Source organism: Halichondria panicea, chromosome 10 (assembly GCF_963675165.1).
Source record: "Halichondria panicea chromosome 10, odHalPani1.1, whole genome shotgun sequence".
In the NCBI taxonomy this organism is placed as follows: domain Eukaryota; kingdom Metazoa; phylum Porifera; class Demospongiae; order Suberitida; family Halichondriidae; genus Halichondria; species Halichondria panicea.
The window spans coordinates 2,753,846-2,767,389 of record NC_087386.1 but is presented as its reverse complement, the minus strand read 5'-3'; the positions used below and the strand labels follow the sequence as shown (position 1 = coordinate 2,767,389).

General features: G+C 43.2%; 3 protein-coding genes across 4 annotated transcripts; 2 read left to right on the top strand and 1 right to left on the bottom strand.

The window, feature by feature from the left end:
* On the top strand, positions 1-2,258 carry LOC135342557 (clusterin-associated protein 1-like). Its single transcript, XM_064539299.1, has 9 exons — positions 1-149; positions 215-411; positions 572-697; positions 767-814; positions 867-962; positions 1,063-1,146; positions 1,270-1,545; positions 1,695-1,821; positions 2,001-2,258. The coding sequence occupies exons 1-9, from the start codon at positions 128-130 to the stop codon at positions 2,177-2,179; spliced, it is 1,155 nt and encodes a 384-aa protein (XP_064395369.1). The 5' UTR covers positions 1-127; the 3' UTR covers positions 2,180-2,258.
* Positions 2,259-2,273: 15 nt separating this feature from the next.
* On the top strand, positions 2,274-9,421 carry LOC135342553 (outer dense fiber protein 2-like). The gene is made up of 14 exons (XM_064539291.1): positions 2,274-2,441; positions 2,873-2,932; positions 3,065-3,184; positions 3,598-3,777; positions 4,216-4,397; positions 4,680-4,941; positions 5,203-5,391; positions 5,778-5,963; positions 6,140-6,228; positions 6,365-6,416; positions 7,184-7,516; positions 7,749-7,808; positions 8,210-8,605; positions 8,970-9,421. Exons 1-14 carry the CDS (start codon positions 2,367-2,369, stop codon positions 9,240-9,242), a joined length of 2,457 nt encoding a protein of 818 aa, XP_064395361.1. The 5' UTR covers positions 2,274-2,366; the 3' UTR covers positions 9,243-9,421.
* LOC135342552 (uncharacterized) lies at positions 9,411-13,431 on the bottom strand. Of its 2 annotated transcripts, none has more exons than XM_064539289.1 (4): positions 13,250-13,431; positions 12,725-12,973; positions 12,160-12,521; positions 9,411-12,000 (listed from the first exon to the last, which is right to left on the bottom strand). In XM_064539289.1, exons 2-4 carry the CDS (start codon positions 12,913-12,915, stop codon positions 9,563-9,565), a joined length of 2,991 nt encoding a protein of 996 aa, XP_064395359.1. In that variant the 5' UTR covers positions 12,916-12,973; positions 13,250-13,431; the 3' UTR covers positions 9,411-9,562. The 2 variants fall into 2 exon arrangements, with proteins under 2 accessions (XP_064395359.1, XP_064395360.1); XM_064539290.1 differs by having other exon boundaries at positions 13,146-13,260.
* Positions 13,432-13,544: the final 113 nt, after the last annotated feature.

Below are 13,544 nucleotides of genomic sequence, written 5' to 3'. Positions count from 1 at the left end.
GGGTGGGGCTGCTCGCTTGCAAGCTGCTAAAATTAATTGTCATGGTTACAGTTGCTCAAGCATAGATATATAAACGTATAAGACAAGCTGTTGAGAACTGAAAAAGAGATCGTGTTAGAGCAAGAATATGTCGTATAGAGACCTCAGAAGTAAGAGAGCTTTTAGTAGGTTGGAAACCCAGTGTGCATTATTAGGAATCACCTTTACCTCACAGACTTCACTGAGATGATGCGAGCCCTTGGCTACCCAAGGCTCATTTCAATGGACAATTTTAGAACACCCAACTTCCCACTGGTGGCAGAGATTCTCTCGTGGCTCGTCAACAGATATGACCCGACTGCAGACCTCCCTCAAGACATAGACACTGAACAGGACAGAGTGATTTTCATCAAATCCACAGCTCAGTTTATGGTGAGCCTCCCTGCTGGATCGTACATGCAGATGGATAACATATCTATAATTTACGCGCATTACAAGCATAATATTGGGCTCAGCTTAGTTCCACCATGTACCGATACATTCGCCATTGTATGTTTTGTCAGTCCTTAGATCATTTCTGTCCCTTAAACAGGCTACAAAAGCGCACATAAAGCTAAACACAAAGAAGTTGTACAGTGCAGATGGCTATGCTGTGAAGGAGCTGTTGAAAATAGCATCAGTGTTGTACTCTGCCATGAAAACCAACCAGTACCAACAGGTGAATGGATTCAATGTGGTTTTGTATCTTAGCTGTGTAGGTTCTTTTATTAATTTTTGCTCGATGTAGGACTCTGGCGGTGATGTGGGGTCAACTAGTGTGGAAATATCAAGCAAGGTGTACTGAAATTGGAACTAAGTCACATCTCTTTTTATCTTTCCACTCGCAGGCTGCTGATCTCAAAGCTTGCAGACAGCTAGCCTCTGACATTACTGCGAAGGGGGCCAAGTTGTACGAGCTACTGGGGAAGGAGGTGGAGCTCAGAGTAAGCTAGTGTCCGATTTTTATTCATAACCTTTTATGCTCAGTAGCAATTTTTTTTCATAATTATTGTGTGCTTCGTAATTCAGACAATAATTTTATAGGAGCTTCGCAAACTGGCTATCTCTCGGTCTGTTAATATTGATCAGCTGGAGTCTGGAGTTCAAGAGAGTATCAGTGCAGTCGATGTAAGCTCATCTCCTTACATGTAGCTCTACAATTAGTCTCCATAATATCTCACAAGAAACTACTAGATCTAGACCTCTATATACGGTGTTTATTTAATTCTGTAACCCCTCTTTTGCTTGCAGACTGAGATACAAAAGGTCAGCCACATATTAGACAACTCAGCGAGTGATGAGGCTAATTTGGAGATAAAGATCGAGAAGAAGAAAGCAGAGCTGGAGAGGAACCAAAAGAGACTGCGTAGTCTGGCTAATGTGAGACCAGCATTCATGGACGAGTATGAGAAATTAGATGTAGAGCTGAGTAAACAGTACGAGCTGTACGTGGAGAAACATCGAAATCTGTCCTATTTGGAGCATCTGTTGGAAGAACACAACAAAGTGGAGCAAAATCAGATGGAAGTAAGTAGAAAACTTTGTGTACATGTACCAAATAAATTGTTGTGAGGGAGGCTGTAATGATTCAATGTATGAGTGTATACGTGTATTACGATCCCTATGTTTATGGACTGCACCCCCCACCCCCCACCCCACACACACACACCACTCAGGAGACAGAGAGCTCACTGAGACGTGTACAACAGAGGATGTTAGAAGCTGAGAAAAGGATGATCCAGGATGATATTCTGGGCAGCAATGACATGCTAGTATCCAGCAATGAATTTGGCAAACCTAGAGGTACTCTAACTATAATCATCCTGAATGGTGTACATAGCATTACATTTCATTTCTCAATCAGAAAGCATGAAAAGTATCAGTATGTCCCTACCTCACCCCTTTCCATGATTCGTAGATAGTTTAACTATGCTTGTCATGAGCAGTGAATGCAGTAACTCCCTGTGATCTCCCCCTCTCAGATGGTCCCCATGTGATTGGCTCTATGACAGGGGGCGGTCTCTCTGACGAGGACACTGGTGACTCTGACCTCTCAGACTCTGGGCCCAGTGGGCTAGAACTGGATGATGAAGGAGATGAGCAAGGAGGAATGGGAGAACAAGAGGATGATGATGACTTAGGCTCTGATGATGATTTTTAGTTATTGTGACGTATTGTGTGTCATTGTTTTTAATCGTGATGTAATGTGTTATTGTTTATTGACATGATGTCACAAGCTTTATTGTTTCTATGGTAACTACAAATGAGGTGCGCATGAATAGAATAATAAGCAAGTGTCAACTTCACACCTTTTGTGATTGGGGCTGCTTCCTGAGGCCTGAAAGAAGATGGATAGAAGCATCTCGCCTATCCATGTCCATGTGGGCAAGAAGACACCTGTTCATCTGCACCTCACCAAGAAGGTTCGGTTTTTTTTATGTCAGATCAAAGTTTTAAATACATACTGCTGGGCCTAGCTAGCTATCGATCCTGGAAAGGAAACCAAAACGTTGTAGGGAATAATTACCGTATTACTAGAATATTTTGCTGGTGAAAAACCTTTGCGAATGAGGCAGAAAATTTGACCCTTTGCGATCTGCGTTCTGGCAAGGATCGATCGTGTGTATTTACTAGTAATAATTTAGGGTTTTGCGGATTTTATTGTTGCGAATTGATCAACCATCGCAAAGTTTGCAAATGTTTGATGGTCGCAAAACATTCTAGTAATACGGTATGTTGAGAGTAGGTAAAATATTCATAGTTGGTGTAAGCCTGTAGGCACCGTAAACATCTTTGGACAGATGTGCTGTCTCCAATTTTTGTTAAAGTGTCTTGTGCTGGTTAAATTGTGCAGGGATTAAGTAAGGTTGAGAGGATGGAGATCTCCTGCTCTGAGATGTCTGCTGGAAGACCAGTACGTATGACGACTATGTATAATAGCTACATCATTTTCTTGTTATTATTTTGTTGCTAGTACTGTACACACACCTTGTAAGTGCATACTACTGATCCTTCTTTGCTTGCATTATTATCTCACATCATGCAGAGTCTCCGAGCCACTGCTAGTACAAAGAGGGGTAGTCGCTGGGGTGATGGGTCAACCTCTCATTCCCCTTGGGTGCCACCTCCCGGGAAAACAACCGCTGCCAACAGAATGACCTGGGAGGTACGACCTTCATTTGCATGAACATTGTCCAATCTCTCAATAATAAAATATTATATAGCAGTTCACACAACACTTGGGAAGATAAGACTTTCAAAACCCTTTACGTACATATACATTATTATACTCCATAGTGTCTTTATCCAAACTTTGTGTGCCTTCCTTCCTTTTTTTCTATCACTGCCTCCTGCCATCAAGCCATGCCCACTGCGTACATGCATCAGGGTTTTATCTAGTTGGGGGGGGGGGGCAAGGGTGAACCTTCCCCCCCAAAATTGTGTAGAATAATAACATCATCACATTTTTCAGCGCATTTACGCACATCCAAATCTTCCCAAACTTTTTATCCTAGGAAACCTAAGAAATGTGCACCAATACAAAAACTGTCTACTAACGTATTGTCATTATTATTGTAGGGTCCTACCCACCGACTGGATATTACCCCAGGTCCTAATGGAGGCCGTGGGGAGAACACTGTGCTGAGAGTGAGTGATCTTAGTGATGACGGGCTGACGGACATTGTAGTGGAGAGGGAGTCACCTCTGAAGGACACTCTGCACTCTCTCAGGGCTGAGGTCGACCATCTCAAGACTGAGGTCAGTTTCTTGAGTCACTGACAAAAGTGTACATTGTACTGTCAAAAGGGGGTTAAGACAAATAGTTTAGTTTGCCAGTAAGCTGATTGTATACTACCCCCCACTAGTATGTATGCACACCACTGACCTGAACAGAAAGGACACTCACAACACAATGTCTGCAATCTGTTGTACACTACGTACATGTATATACATGCACCTGAAATTATGGGGCAGCCAAGCCCGCCAAATCGCAATGATGAAAGTAGTTCCTGTCCCGTATATTAACTACAGAATTATAATTATGGGTACCTCAGAAAAAAACATCCTTGTTTGGTACATGTACATAATTATTACATGTGCTACATGTGCTACATGCGCATACGTATTTTTCTACAGTAAAAATGTATGCAGTCAAAAATTCAAATTACATGTGCTGCTTCGTCTCTACCTCTACAGGTTGACCTTGAGCGCTCCCTGAGGGACCTAGAGGAGACTGAGTGTTCACTGAGGGAGAGTCGTCTTTCTCTGAGAGAGAGAGAGGAGGAGTTGGTCCGGGCCAAAGAGGACCTTGTGGAGAGGGAGTTGGAGAATATGAGACTCTCTCTGGACAAGATGAAGAAGAGCCCGTCTGTGATGAGGTGAGGAGGTGCTGTAGTAGGTGCAGTACTACATACTATTTTAGTTTGATGAGGATGTCATCTGTACCAAAGCTACCTAGTTGAGAAGATGTGAAGATGAACAGATTAAAGTCCTGAGCAACCACTTGTGCATGTACTGTACTTAGCAACCTCTATTGTAACTTACTGTACGTTGTCTTAGATTATACACACACACTAAACAGCTGTAAGTACTTTATCAATGTATGTACATGTAGTACTGTAGGCACAATACCAACTCTTCAATTACTCTATAACTCACAGAAGACCGAGTTCACCGGATGTGAAGCATCGGAACAGGCTTTCTAAGAAGCTGATTGAGTTGGAGATGGACAGTGCCACACTGTGCAAGCAAGCTGACACATTCAGGGAGGCTGTGAGGAAGCTTCAAAAGGACAGACGTTTCCTCTCTGTGTACGCAGCTGATGTGGTGGAGCAGAAAGATAGGCTACTGGATCAGCTGGCTCAGTTTGAGTGCAGCAATAAGACACTCAGGAAACTGTTAAGAGCTCAGCAAATTCAAGAGGTGAGCTACGTGTGTTGTACATTAATTAGTAATAAATTTGTGAGATGCATTGTACGTAGTACGTAGAAATGTGAAAAAAGAACGAAATTGTAATCTGTACTGTACATGTACATGTATGCAATGGTTTGTGCTTACTCCACAGCTCTTTTTGCTTCTAGGCTGTACTTGCCCTTAACTTAATTTGTTGCCAGTTGCATATACTTCAAACTGTCTTCTACATGTAACTCCAACCCCCTCCCCCCCCTCCCCACACACACACAGACTAACGTGGGCCACTTGTCTGAGCAGAAAGATGTGCTTATGCAGCAAGTCTCTGAAGCGGACACGACCAATCAATTCCTGCGCTCTCGTCTGGATGAGAGTGAGAGGATGGCCATGCACTCACAGGCACTCCACGACCAGGTCAGCCACAGAGACGTCGAGATACAGGCACTCAACATCAGACTACAGGTGAGTGCTCCGTCTAATGCACTACTCTACTGTACAGTGTACTACTATTACTATTCTGGTGGAACTTGTTAGGGAGCAACATTTATTCTATCTTGAGCCGTTCATTTGTATTGTTACGTCTACGTCGGGTCCGATGGATTCTGATAAATTTAACCAGAGATTTCTAAAGGTATAGTCACCTACATGTACCTTCTCAAAGTTGATAAAGCGACCAAGCATAAAAATCAGTGGTCGTATAATTTTTTTGTACAACTGACAGTCAATGAATTGTCTGTGTACCACTTACGTCTGTAATACCTCCCCTACACACACACACACACACACACACACACACACACACACACACATACACACATACACACACACGCGCGCATGCATACCTCTAGTCCCTTGAGGAGCAGTTGAGAGCAAAGGAGGGAGAGTGTGTGATGCTGGAGAGTCGTCTGGCTGAGACCAAGCGTAAGAGTCAGTTGGACAAGGACCTCCTCAAGAGAGCCACCAAACAACACAAGGAGAGGGCTATAGAGAGTCAGGCTTCTGTGGGTACACTAAGCACTCAGCTAGATCTTTCTGTGAGTTTTGTGCTATCCTCTCTGTGACATCTAACCTTGTGTGTGTTATTTCATAATTTTGATTGAGCTTAAGTTGCTGTGTCCTTGCAAGACATCATAATTATATACTACCAGTGCTCTGTATATGGACATGTACTTTCATTTATTGTATCCATGGCTGTGTTTCTCCTTCCTAGAATGTTGAGCTGGATGAACTGAGGAGGAAGGTGGCCCAGGCTTCTCGTGATGAGATCACTCGACAGTCTGAAATCAGGTCCCTACGAAGGTGTGTACCGTACAGTGCACCTTATGATTCGTTTGCACATGCCATGTTGTAGGATTTTTACAAAAACATAATACTCTGTCTATAATATTTATTCCCCTATGCTATATATATTTGCATCGTTTTATCTCAATCACAGTAAAGTCAAGGAGTTAAAAGACACGTTAGATTTGTCCAGAACCACCAGTAAGGTAGGTCCCTCATGCACACCACCTTTACTTGCATGACTGTATGATGTTGTACATCTTTATTGTAAAGGGGGTACATTTACTGTTATTCCATGTCGTGATCTCGTCCTTACCCCACACACACACAGAGCTCCGGGGGGCATGTACACTGTACTGTTATTACATATCGTCCTTACCCCACACACACAGAGCCCTGGGGGAGTGGGGGGGGCATGTACACTGTACTGTTATTACATATCGTCCTTACCCCACACACACAGAGCCCTGGGGGAGTGGGGGGGGCATGTACACTGTACTGTTATTACATATCGTCCTTACCCCATACACACACAGAGCTCTGGTCCGGGGGTAGTGCATGTACACTGTACTGTTATTACATATCGTCCTTACCCCACACACACAGAGCCCTGGGAGTGGGGGGGGCATGTACACTGTACTGATAGTTATAGTCCTTACCCCATAATATACACAGAGCTCTGGGAGCGCCCCTGTACTTTAATTACTTACCCCATACACACAGAGCTCCGGGGGCATGTACACTGTACTGTTATTACATAATTATCCGTCCCTACCCTACATACACCCAAAGCTTCGAGGGCATGTACACTGTATATCGTTCTTACCCTACATATACATTACACACAAAGCTTCGAGGGCATGTACACTGTACTGTTATTACATATTGTCCTTACCCCCCCCCCACACGAGCTCCGGGGGCATATACACTGTACTGTTATTACATATTATCCTTACCCCCCCCCCACACACAGAGCTCAGTGAATGCTGTGAGTACTCGTCTCCTTGAGAAGACCCAGGAGCTCAACACAGTACAAATGGAGAACGATCGTCTCGAGTCCATGCTCTCAGTAATGGAGGGTAAGATAAAAGCCGTTGAGGGCACATCTCGAGCTAAAGTGTCCAGTCTAGAGGCAGAGGTTGAGCAGCTACAGGACAGCATACGTCAGTATGAGTCTCTCATGGTGGAGTACAAAGGTCAACTGGATAGTGGTCGTCTAGAGGTGGAGGGGAGCTCACGAGAGTTGAAACACAAGGATGAGGAGGTGGAGAGAGCTAAGCACGCGGGGGCACTGGAGCTGGAGAAGGTGAGAGAATGTGACGTTTCTTGGGGATCAACCTGTACTTTTTACATGTATCTGTAACATACCTTTCCTTTAGTTGCTATATACAATTGTACACTTTCACATCAACTCAAATATTTTCCTGTATTACCATTTCACAAGAAATATTCCTATTAAGGTGATTTTGGATAAGTAACTGAGAAATCGTGAAACGAAAACTGATTGTTGAAATTGTAAATATTGACTCCCACTACAGCACAAGATTATTCACCAGCAACAGACCTCAGAGTTGGAATCCACTAAAGAGCAGCTTAAGGCAAGTGATCTGTTATTTGCCAAGTACCTAATTACACACTGTTTTCAAGCGTTGATTGGTATGTGTGGGACTAATTTGTGCTGATGGTATATGGTATGCAGCTCAGGTTATACAGGCCCTGTGTTGTGTCTAACTTGGAATGTCTCCATTTGTATGAAAACACATCTGTCATTAGAGCAGTCCCAATCCCTTGTTACTGGACAACATTTATTGCCCATCCTATATTCAGCATTGGATGCTGTAAATAGTTGGGTGTTAAGCTATTAGGTATAGTACGTACATGTACATTTTGCTGTATAGTTTGTGTATAATACACACAGCAGACTTAAACGTTAAAATCTTGCATATGTTATTGTTACGTGTGTAGTACGTGCAACTGTTAACACCCCTCTCCATTTCAGGTGACTGAGATCCACCTGAGGGACACACAGGAGCGTCTCTCCTCGTACGAGCAGCGCTCCATTGACCAAGCCCAGCAGATTGCTTCGCTCAATACCAAACTAGATCAGACGACCACTTCCATGGATGATGTTCGCGACAAGTGGCACGAGAGTACGGGCGAGAAAAAAACCATGGTGGCACGGCTAGATGTTCAGGAGAGGCGCATTCACGAAACAGAGCAGCAGAACAGAGAGCTAATGGAAATGGTGGGGAAGAAAGAAGATGATATCCGGAGGCTTCAAGGACGAGTAGAGGAGTTACTTCATGGTGTGGCCTCGGCGAGCACTCACAATGAGCTGGGCAAGAGTGAGCACAGGAGGCAGCTGGAGCATGTCAAAGACAAGGCTGCTAGCAAGGTACAGTGTGAGGATTCATTGTGTCATCATAATAATTATTGCCATGTACATGTATATACTGTGTACCTATGCTTTTTTGCACCTACATGTATTATGCTGTTCCTATCAAAATTATGCCAGCATAATGTACCCACCCCTACGTGTACACATACGTGTATATATAATTATAACACAATCTGATGCCTAAAATTACATTTTTTTTCTGCTAATAGCTAAACAGCCGACTGTCTGTACATAATTATTTGGTGCACGCACTTCTCGTTATTCAACTATGTACATTTTGGAACGGCCACCCATCATGCAGTGTTAGCTAATGGACAGTGTGTCACAGTGTAACACGAGACATGCATGTTTGTTTATATAGGACCGTGCCAACTTGAGTAGAATTGCAGACTTGGAGTCTCAGCTGAGCAGGGCCAACGGTGTATCATCACAGCTACGGAAATCCAAGGAGGAAAGTGACAGACGATACAAGATTAAAGTTGGGGAGTTGCAAGATCGTCTGGAGCAGGCTAACTCAACCAAACGCAGCATGGAGAACTATGCTAATTTTCTAAAGAGCTCGTACGCGAGTGTTTTCAACGATGTGGGAGGGAGCCCTCCAACTTCCTCTCATCGTAATCCCCTCATTCATTGAATACCCCCAAACGCTGCCACACCAGAACTCAGTAATAATTAGCTAGGACAGTCAGGACATATTTTGTAGCTGCGTGTTGTTTAGTCTAGACAGGGTTCATGTTTAATTAGTAGTGGCAGCTTTCATTTCATCACTTCATTACCTTGAGCTGAAGTTATCATAAATTGATTCACAGTTAATTGAAGACAATATGAGAAGCATGTAAACCATTGGACAAATAAAGAGGAAAGATGCATGCGCACATAATCGGGGAAATAAAGCATGTCACGTAAATGAACAGGCATTATGCATGGTATACCTATAATAATTATAGAGTGTTGCTATGCCCATTCAATTCGAGGGTCCATTACAGACATTTCAATCATTGTGAAGTTCTGCTGGGGGATTTTAAGTGCATTCAATGTCTTATTGTGTTCTAGAGCACACATAAGAGCTAAAGCTCCTTTTCTGTCGATAGTTCGATCAAACGAAATTTCCAAACTCGTTAATTTTCTATTCACTTCGAGCATTTCTGCTAGAGCCAGTGCTCCGTGGTTAGTTAGATGGTATATAGAGGGCACATCAAACATGCTAAACACTAATCTTTCCAGGGAGTCGTTGTAAGACATCCCCTCCGCTATTGTACAAGAACCATCTTGCCCGATTTTGCAACCGTGAAATTCAAGGGTCTTAATTGTAATTTGTTCGTTTGAAAGTAGGGTGTTTATTTCGGAGCAGTGAGGCTCAAGATTAGTTAGCCAGATGTGTAGCGAGTGGAGTGAGTGACTGGTGAAAGTGGTCTGGAGTAGATTGCTCACTGAGTCTTGAGGTTGATTTTCATCACCTATTTTCAATATTCTGAGGTGACCTCGTTCAGAGAGAATAGGGGTTAGTGCGTTAATGTCTTCACACCGCATTCCAGTGTTAATCAAGTTCAATTCCTCCAATGATTTCAAAGTTGAAAGTGCTGACAGTACTTTGACTAGCCCCCCCTCGCCTATGGCCTGGTTGCCGCGAATGTCCATCTGTTTCAGTGATGTCATGTCAGGTAGAGCTTCCGCTAGTGCCTCAGTTGTATCTTTGTCCAGATTGCAATGGCTCACATCGAGACCTTCCAAAGAGCTCAGTGGTAAATTTCTTAGCTCTTCTATGGTTTTTGTTGTGATTGGTGGTCGAAGAAAGAGTGTGCTCAAGGTGCTTTTGATAAGCAATTTGGAGCTTAGACCAAGTGCTAAATGATGAAGCATCTCGGTGTTGAGGCGTTGGCGTAAATCCAGAGTGCAAGTGCTGTGTGCTAGACAGCAGCCGAGTTGATAGCAATCGAGTGCTGTGACTACTGCACCGATCTTGCTGGGAAAAGTCACCACCGGATGATTCACGATGGATTCCAAAGGCACATATTTGTGGGCTTCGAATACACACTGTAGAAAAGCAGAAGACAGAGCTTTGCTTTCACGCACCTCAGCTTTGGCCTCATTCCAGAAAGGAGACTGCAATTTGTCAATGCTGGCAAAAAACCTCCAAATATTTCCAAGACGTGGCTCGTTGAAATATTTCTGGTAGAGGTCAGTTTGTTCTTCAGCAGGAAGGGTTTTCACATGATGTGCAGCTAGGAGTTCTTGTACGTGTACAGTAGTGAAATTGTACATGAGTGTGGTCCGTTTGCTGCAATGTAGCTCTGGTGTTCCAAGCATGAAGCTCAAATGATACTGGTTCTTGTACAACTTTGTCCATGAAGAGTTTTCTTTGACCAGAGTGTTGAATGCATGCTTTGCTAGATTAACAAACTGTGTGTACACCTTAGCAGGCAATGTTTCAAGACTATCAGGAAAGACGTAATTTGCATCTACTTCGCCTTGCAGTAACAAATGGTATTGCAAAAGATGCTTTGCCAATGTCATGTAAAGCTCAGTAAAGGTAGTCGGACTTGACTCTCCACTGCTTCTAGCTTCTTTGTAGGCCTCGACAGCAATTGCTGTGCTTAGTGGTACGTGCAGTGCACCTTGAATGATGGGGCTGACAGAGAGGTAGTCATGGAAGCCAGACAGGAGCGCTGAATCAAAACCAAGGGAGCTCTCAGCGTGTTGCTCAATTTCGTCTTGTGTGAAGCCGATAAGTTCCACAAGTCGATCTACTTTTCGCTTGCAAAGTGACATTAATTTCGATGTCATGTTTGTCCTTGTTGTAATCAACAAAGTGGCATTCGGTAGACACTTTCCTTCTAAGATTTGCTCCAGCAGTACCGACCTTAGAGGAGACAGAGACACTTGATCCAACCCATCCAAAACGATTAGTATACCCTCTCCTTTCATGATGGTGACCTCTTGAACAACGGCTTGCGTGAACCCTGCATTGCTATGCACAAACAGATCATTCAGTGTTTTAGCATCTTGTGCTGTCTTCTCTTGTGCTCTCACCAACATCACGAGCGGATACTTGTTGAGTCGGTCAATATCATGCCAATGTCGACATAGCTCGACAGTAAGGCAGCTTTTTCCAACACCAGGAACACCCTGTACAAAGACACAGCCGATTTTGTCGCAACCTTCTGGAGGCTTCACAAGACAATGCAGACTGATAGGTTGCTCCATGGATTGGGATGACGATACATCAAGCAATCTGAGGTTGAACGGTTTTTTGGTGGTCGGAGTCTGGGGCCATTTGTATCTTGGAAAAGGAGACATCGATCGATAAAAGGCTTTGAGATAGTCTGCGTATCTTACAATAGCCGGTTGAGTGATCGCCTTGAGGTGGATGGAGTACAATTCGTTGTTTTCCCCTGCATATAAAATATAATGAAGTGTAGTTTTGATGATAAGAAGTATGCTTACTATGATAGAAATGCATATGCAAAACAAGTGCCCTTATGACTGCTAGGACATCTGTAATTTACTCAGGTTAGAATTATAGCCTCCAATATTAATCCTATAAAACTTACGAAATGAAACACGGAGATTTTGCGCCAGTTTTTGCAATGTTTGTTTGGTGTCCAGTAGTGCTACTACAGTGTGAAATACATTGGGATTGATGAAAATTCGAGCTTCAATGGCCTCTAACAATGCTTCACTTTTCTCCAGTTTTGGTAGATTAGAAAAGAGGATTCTTGCTTTAGTGGGCTCAGGAATTATCTCATTGGAGAGAAGATGAGAGACAATGTTTAGTGCACCATCTGTGACGTTGAGGAGGTCAATACGGTGGGTTTTGAATGCCTGTACAGCGGCCATGGCGTTGAAGTGGTTGCTGTAGTTAGTGAGTCCATCAACAGAGTCAATTGATCGTAGATGAGACAAACTGGAGCATCTAGAGGTATATATGCAGTGATGTGTGTATAGCTGGCATAGCAGTAACTGTATTAACACTGCATGCTTGAGAAAGTGAATAATTGTTTTCAATAATTATAGTCTGCATGGGAAACTACTGTAAATCTGTGCATGCCGGCGGTGTAACTCTGTACACAAAATACACAATAGCTTCTTTTACCTAACACCAGTGCAGTTGCTCACCTTGTCAATCCTGGTGGAGACAGCATGTCAAAGCTTGATCCAATCCAGTACCTATCAAGTTGCAGTTTGTCCTTGGGCTTGAGCTTGGGGCTCCCTGGACATTGTGCGATTGAAGAGACTGACGACATTCTTCCTTTTCTCATTGACGACCGACCAATTAAAGTCAACGGCTTAGAGTCACTGTTCCCCATAACGAAATTCCACTGCAGTGTTGTTAGCTAGACTGTTCAATTGTAGTTTCTGAAAGAGCTGCAAGTAGCAGAACATTCACACTATTAAAGTACTTCTCATGCAGTCACAATGTTAGGGCTGAGTTAGCAATTCCATTAGCACCATATTATACTGAATGCCTGACTAGTTACTTAGGATGCCTGACTATAAACAACACATTAAGAGCACTGCACAATGCTGCAACTCCTACCTAGGTATACTGTGGGACTTGTAACTCGATACTGATACTTATAAGTGCGCATTTCAGCTTAATTGAGTTAGATCACATTCACTCTACATGGAAGCGTAACTCACGGTCAATCGACTTTAGTATTCCAAAACTGCTTGGCTACGGTACACCAAATAGTTTAGAGCTATATACACCCTTGATTGAGTAATAAGCTAATAAAGAAGTTGGCTCCCACACACGCACAGCATCTATTCACTTCTAACTCGACGGCTAGACACACTAAAATACGAATTCTCGATACAGCACTCAATTTATATATCAGAATCAGAAAACAAAGGTTATAATTATGAATACTTACAGACAAGCATGTGAGGCACAAGGAAACAGAAATACGATATTCTTGTTATTGTCCTAATAAAT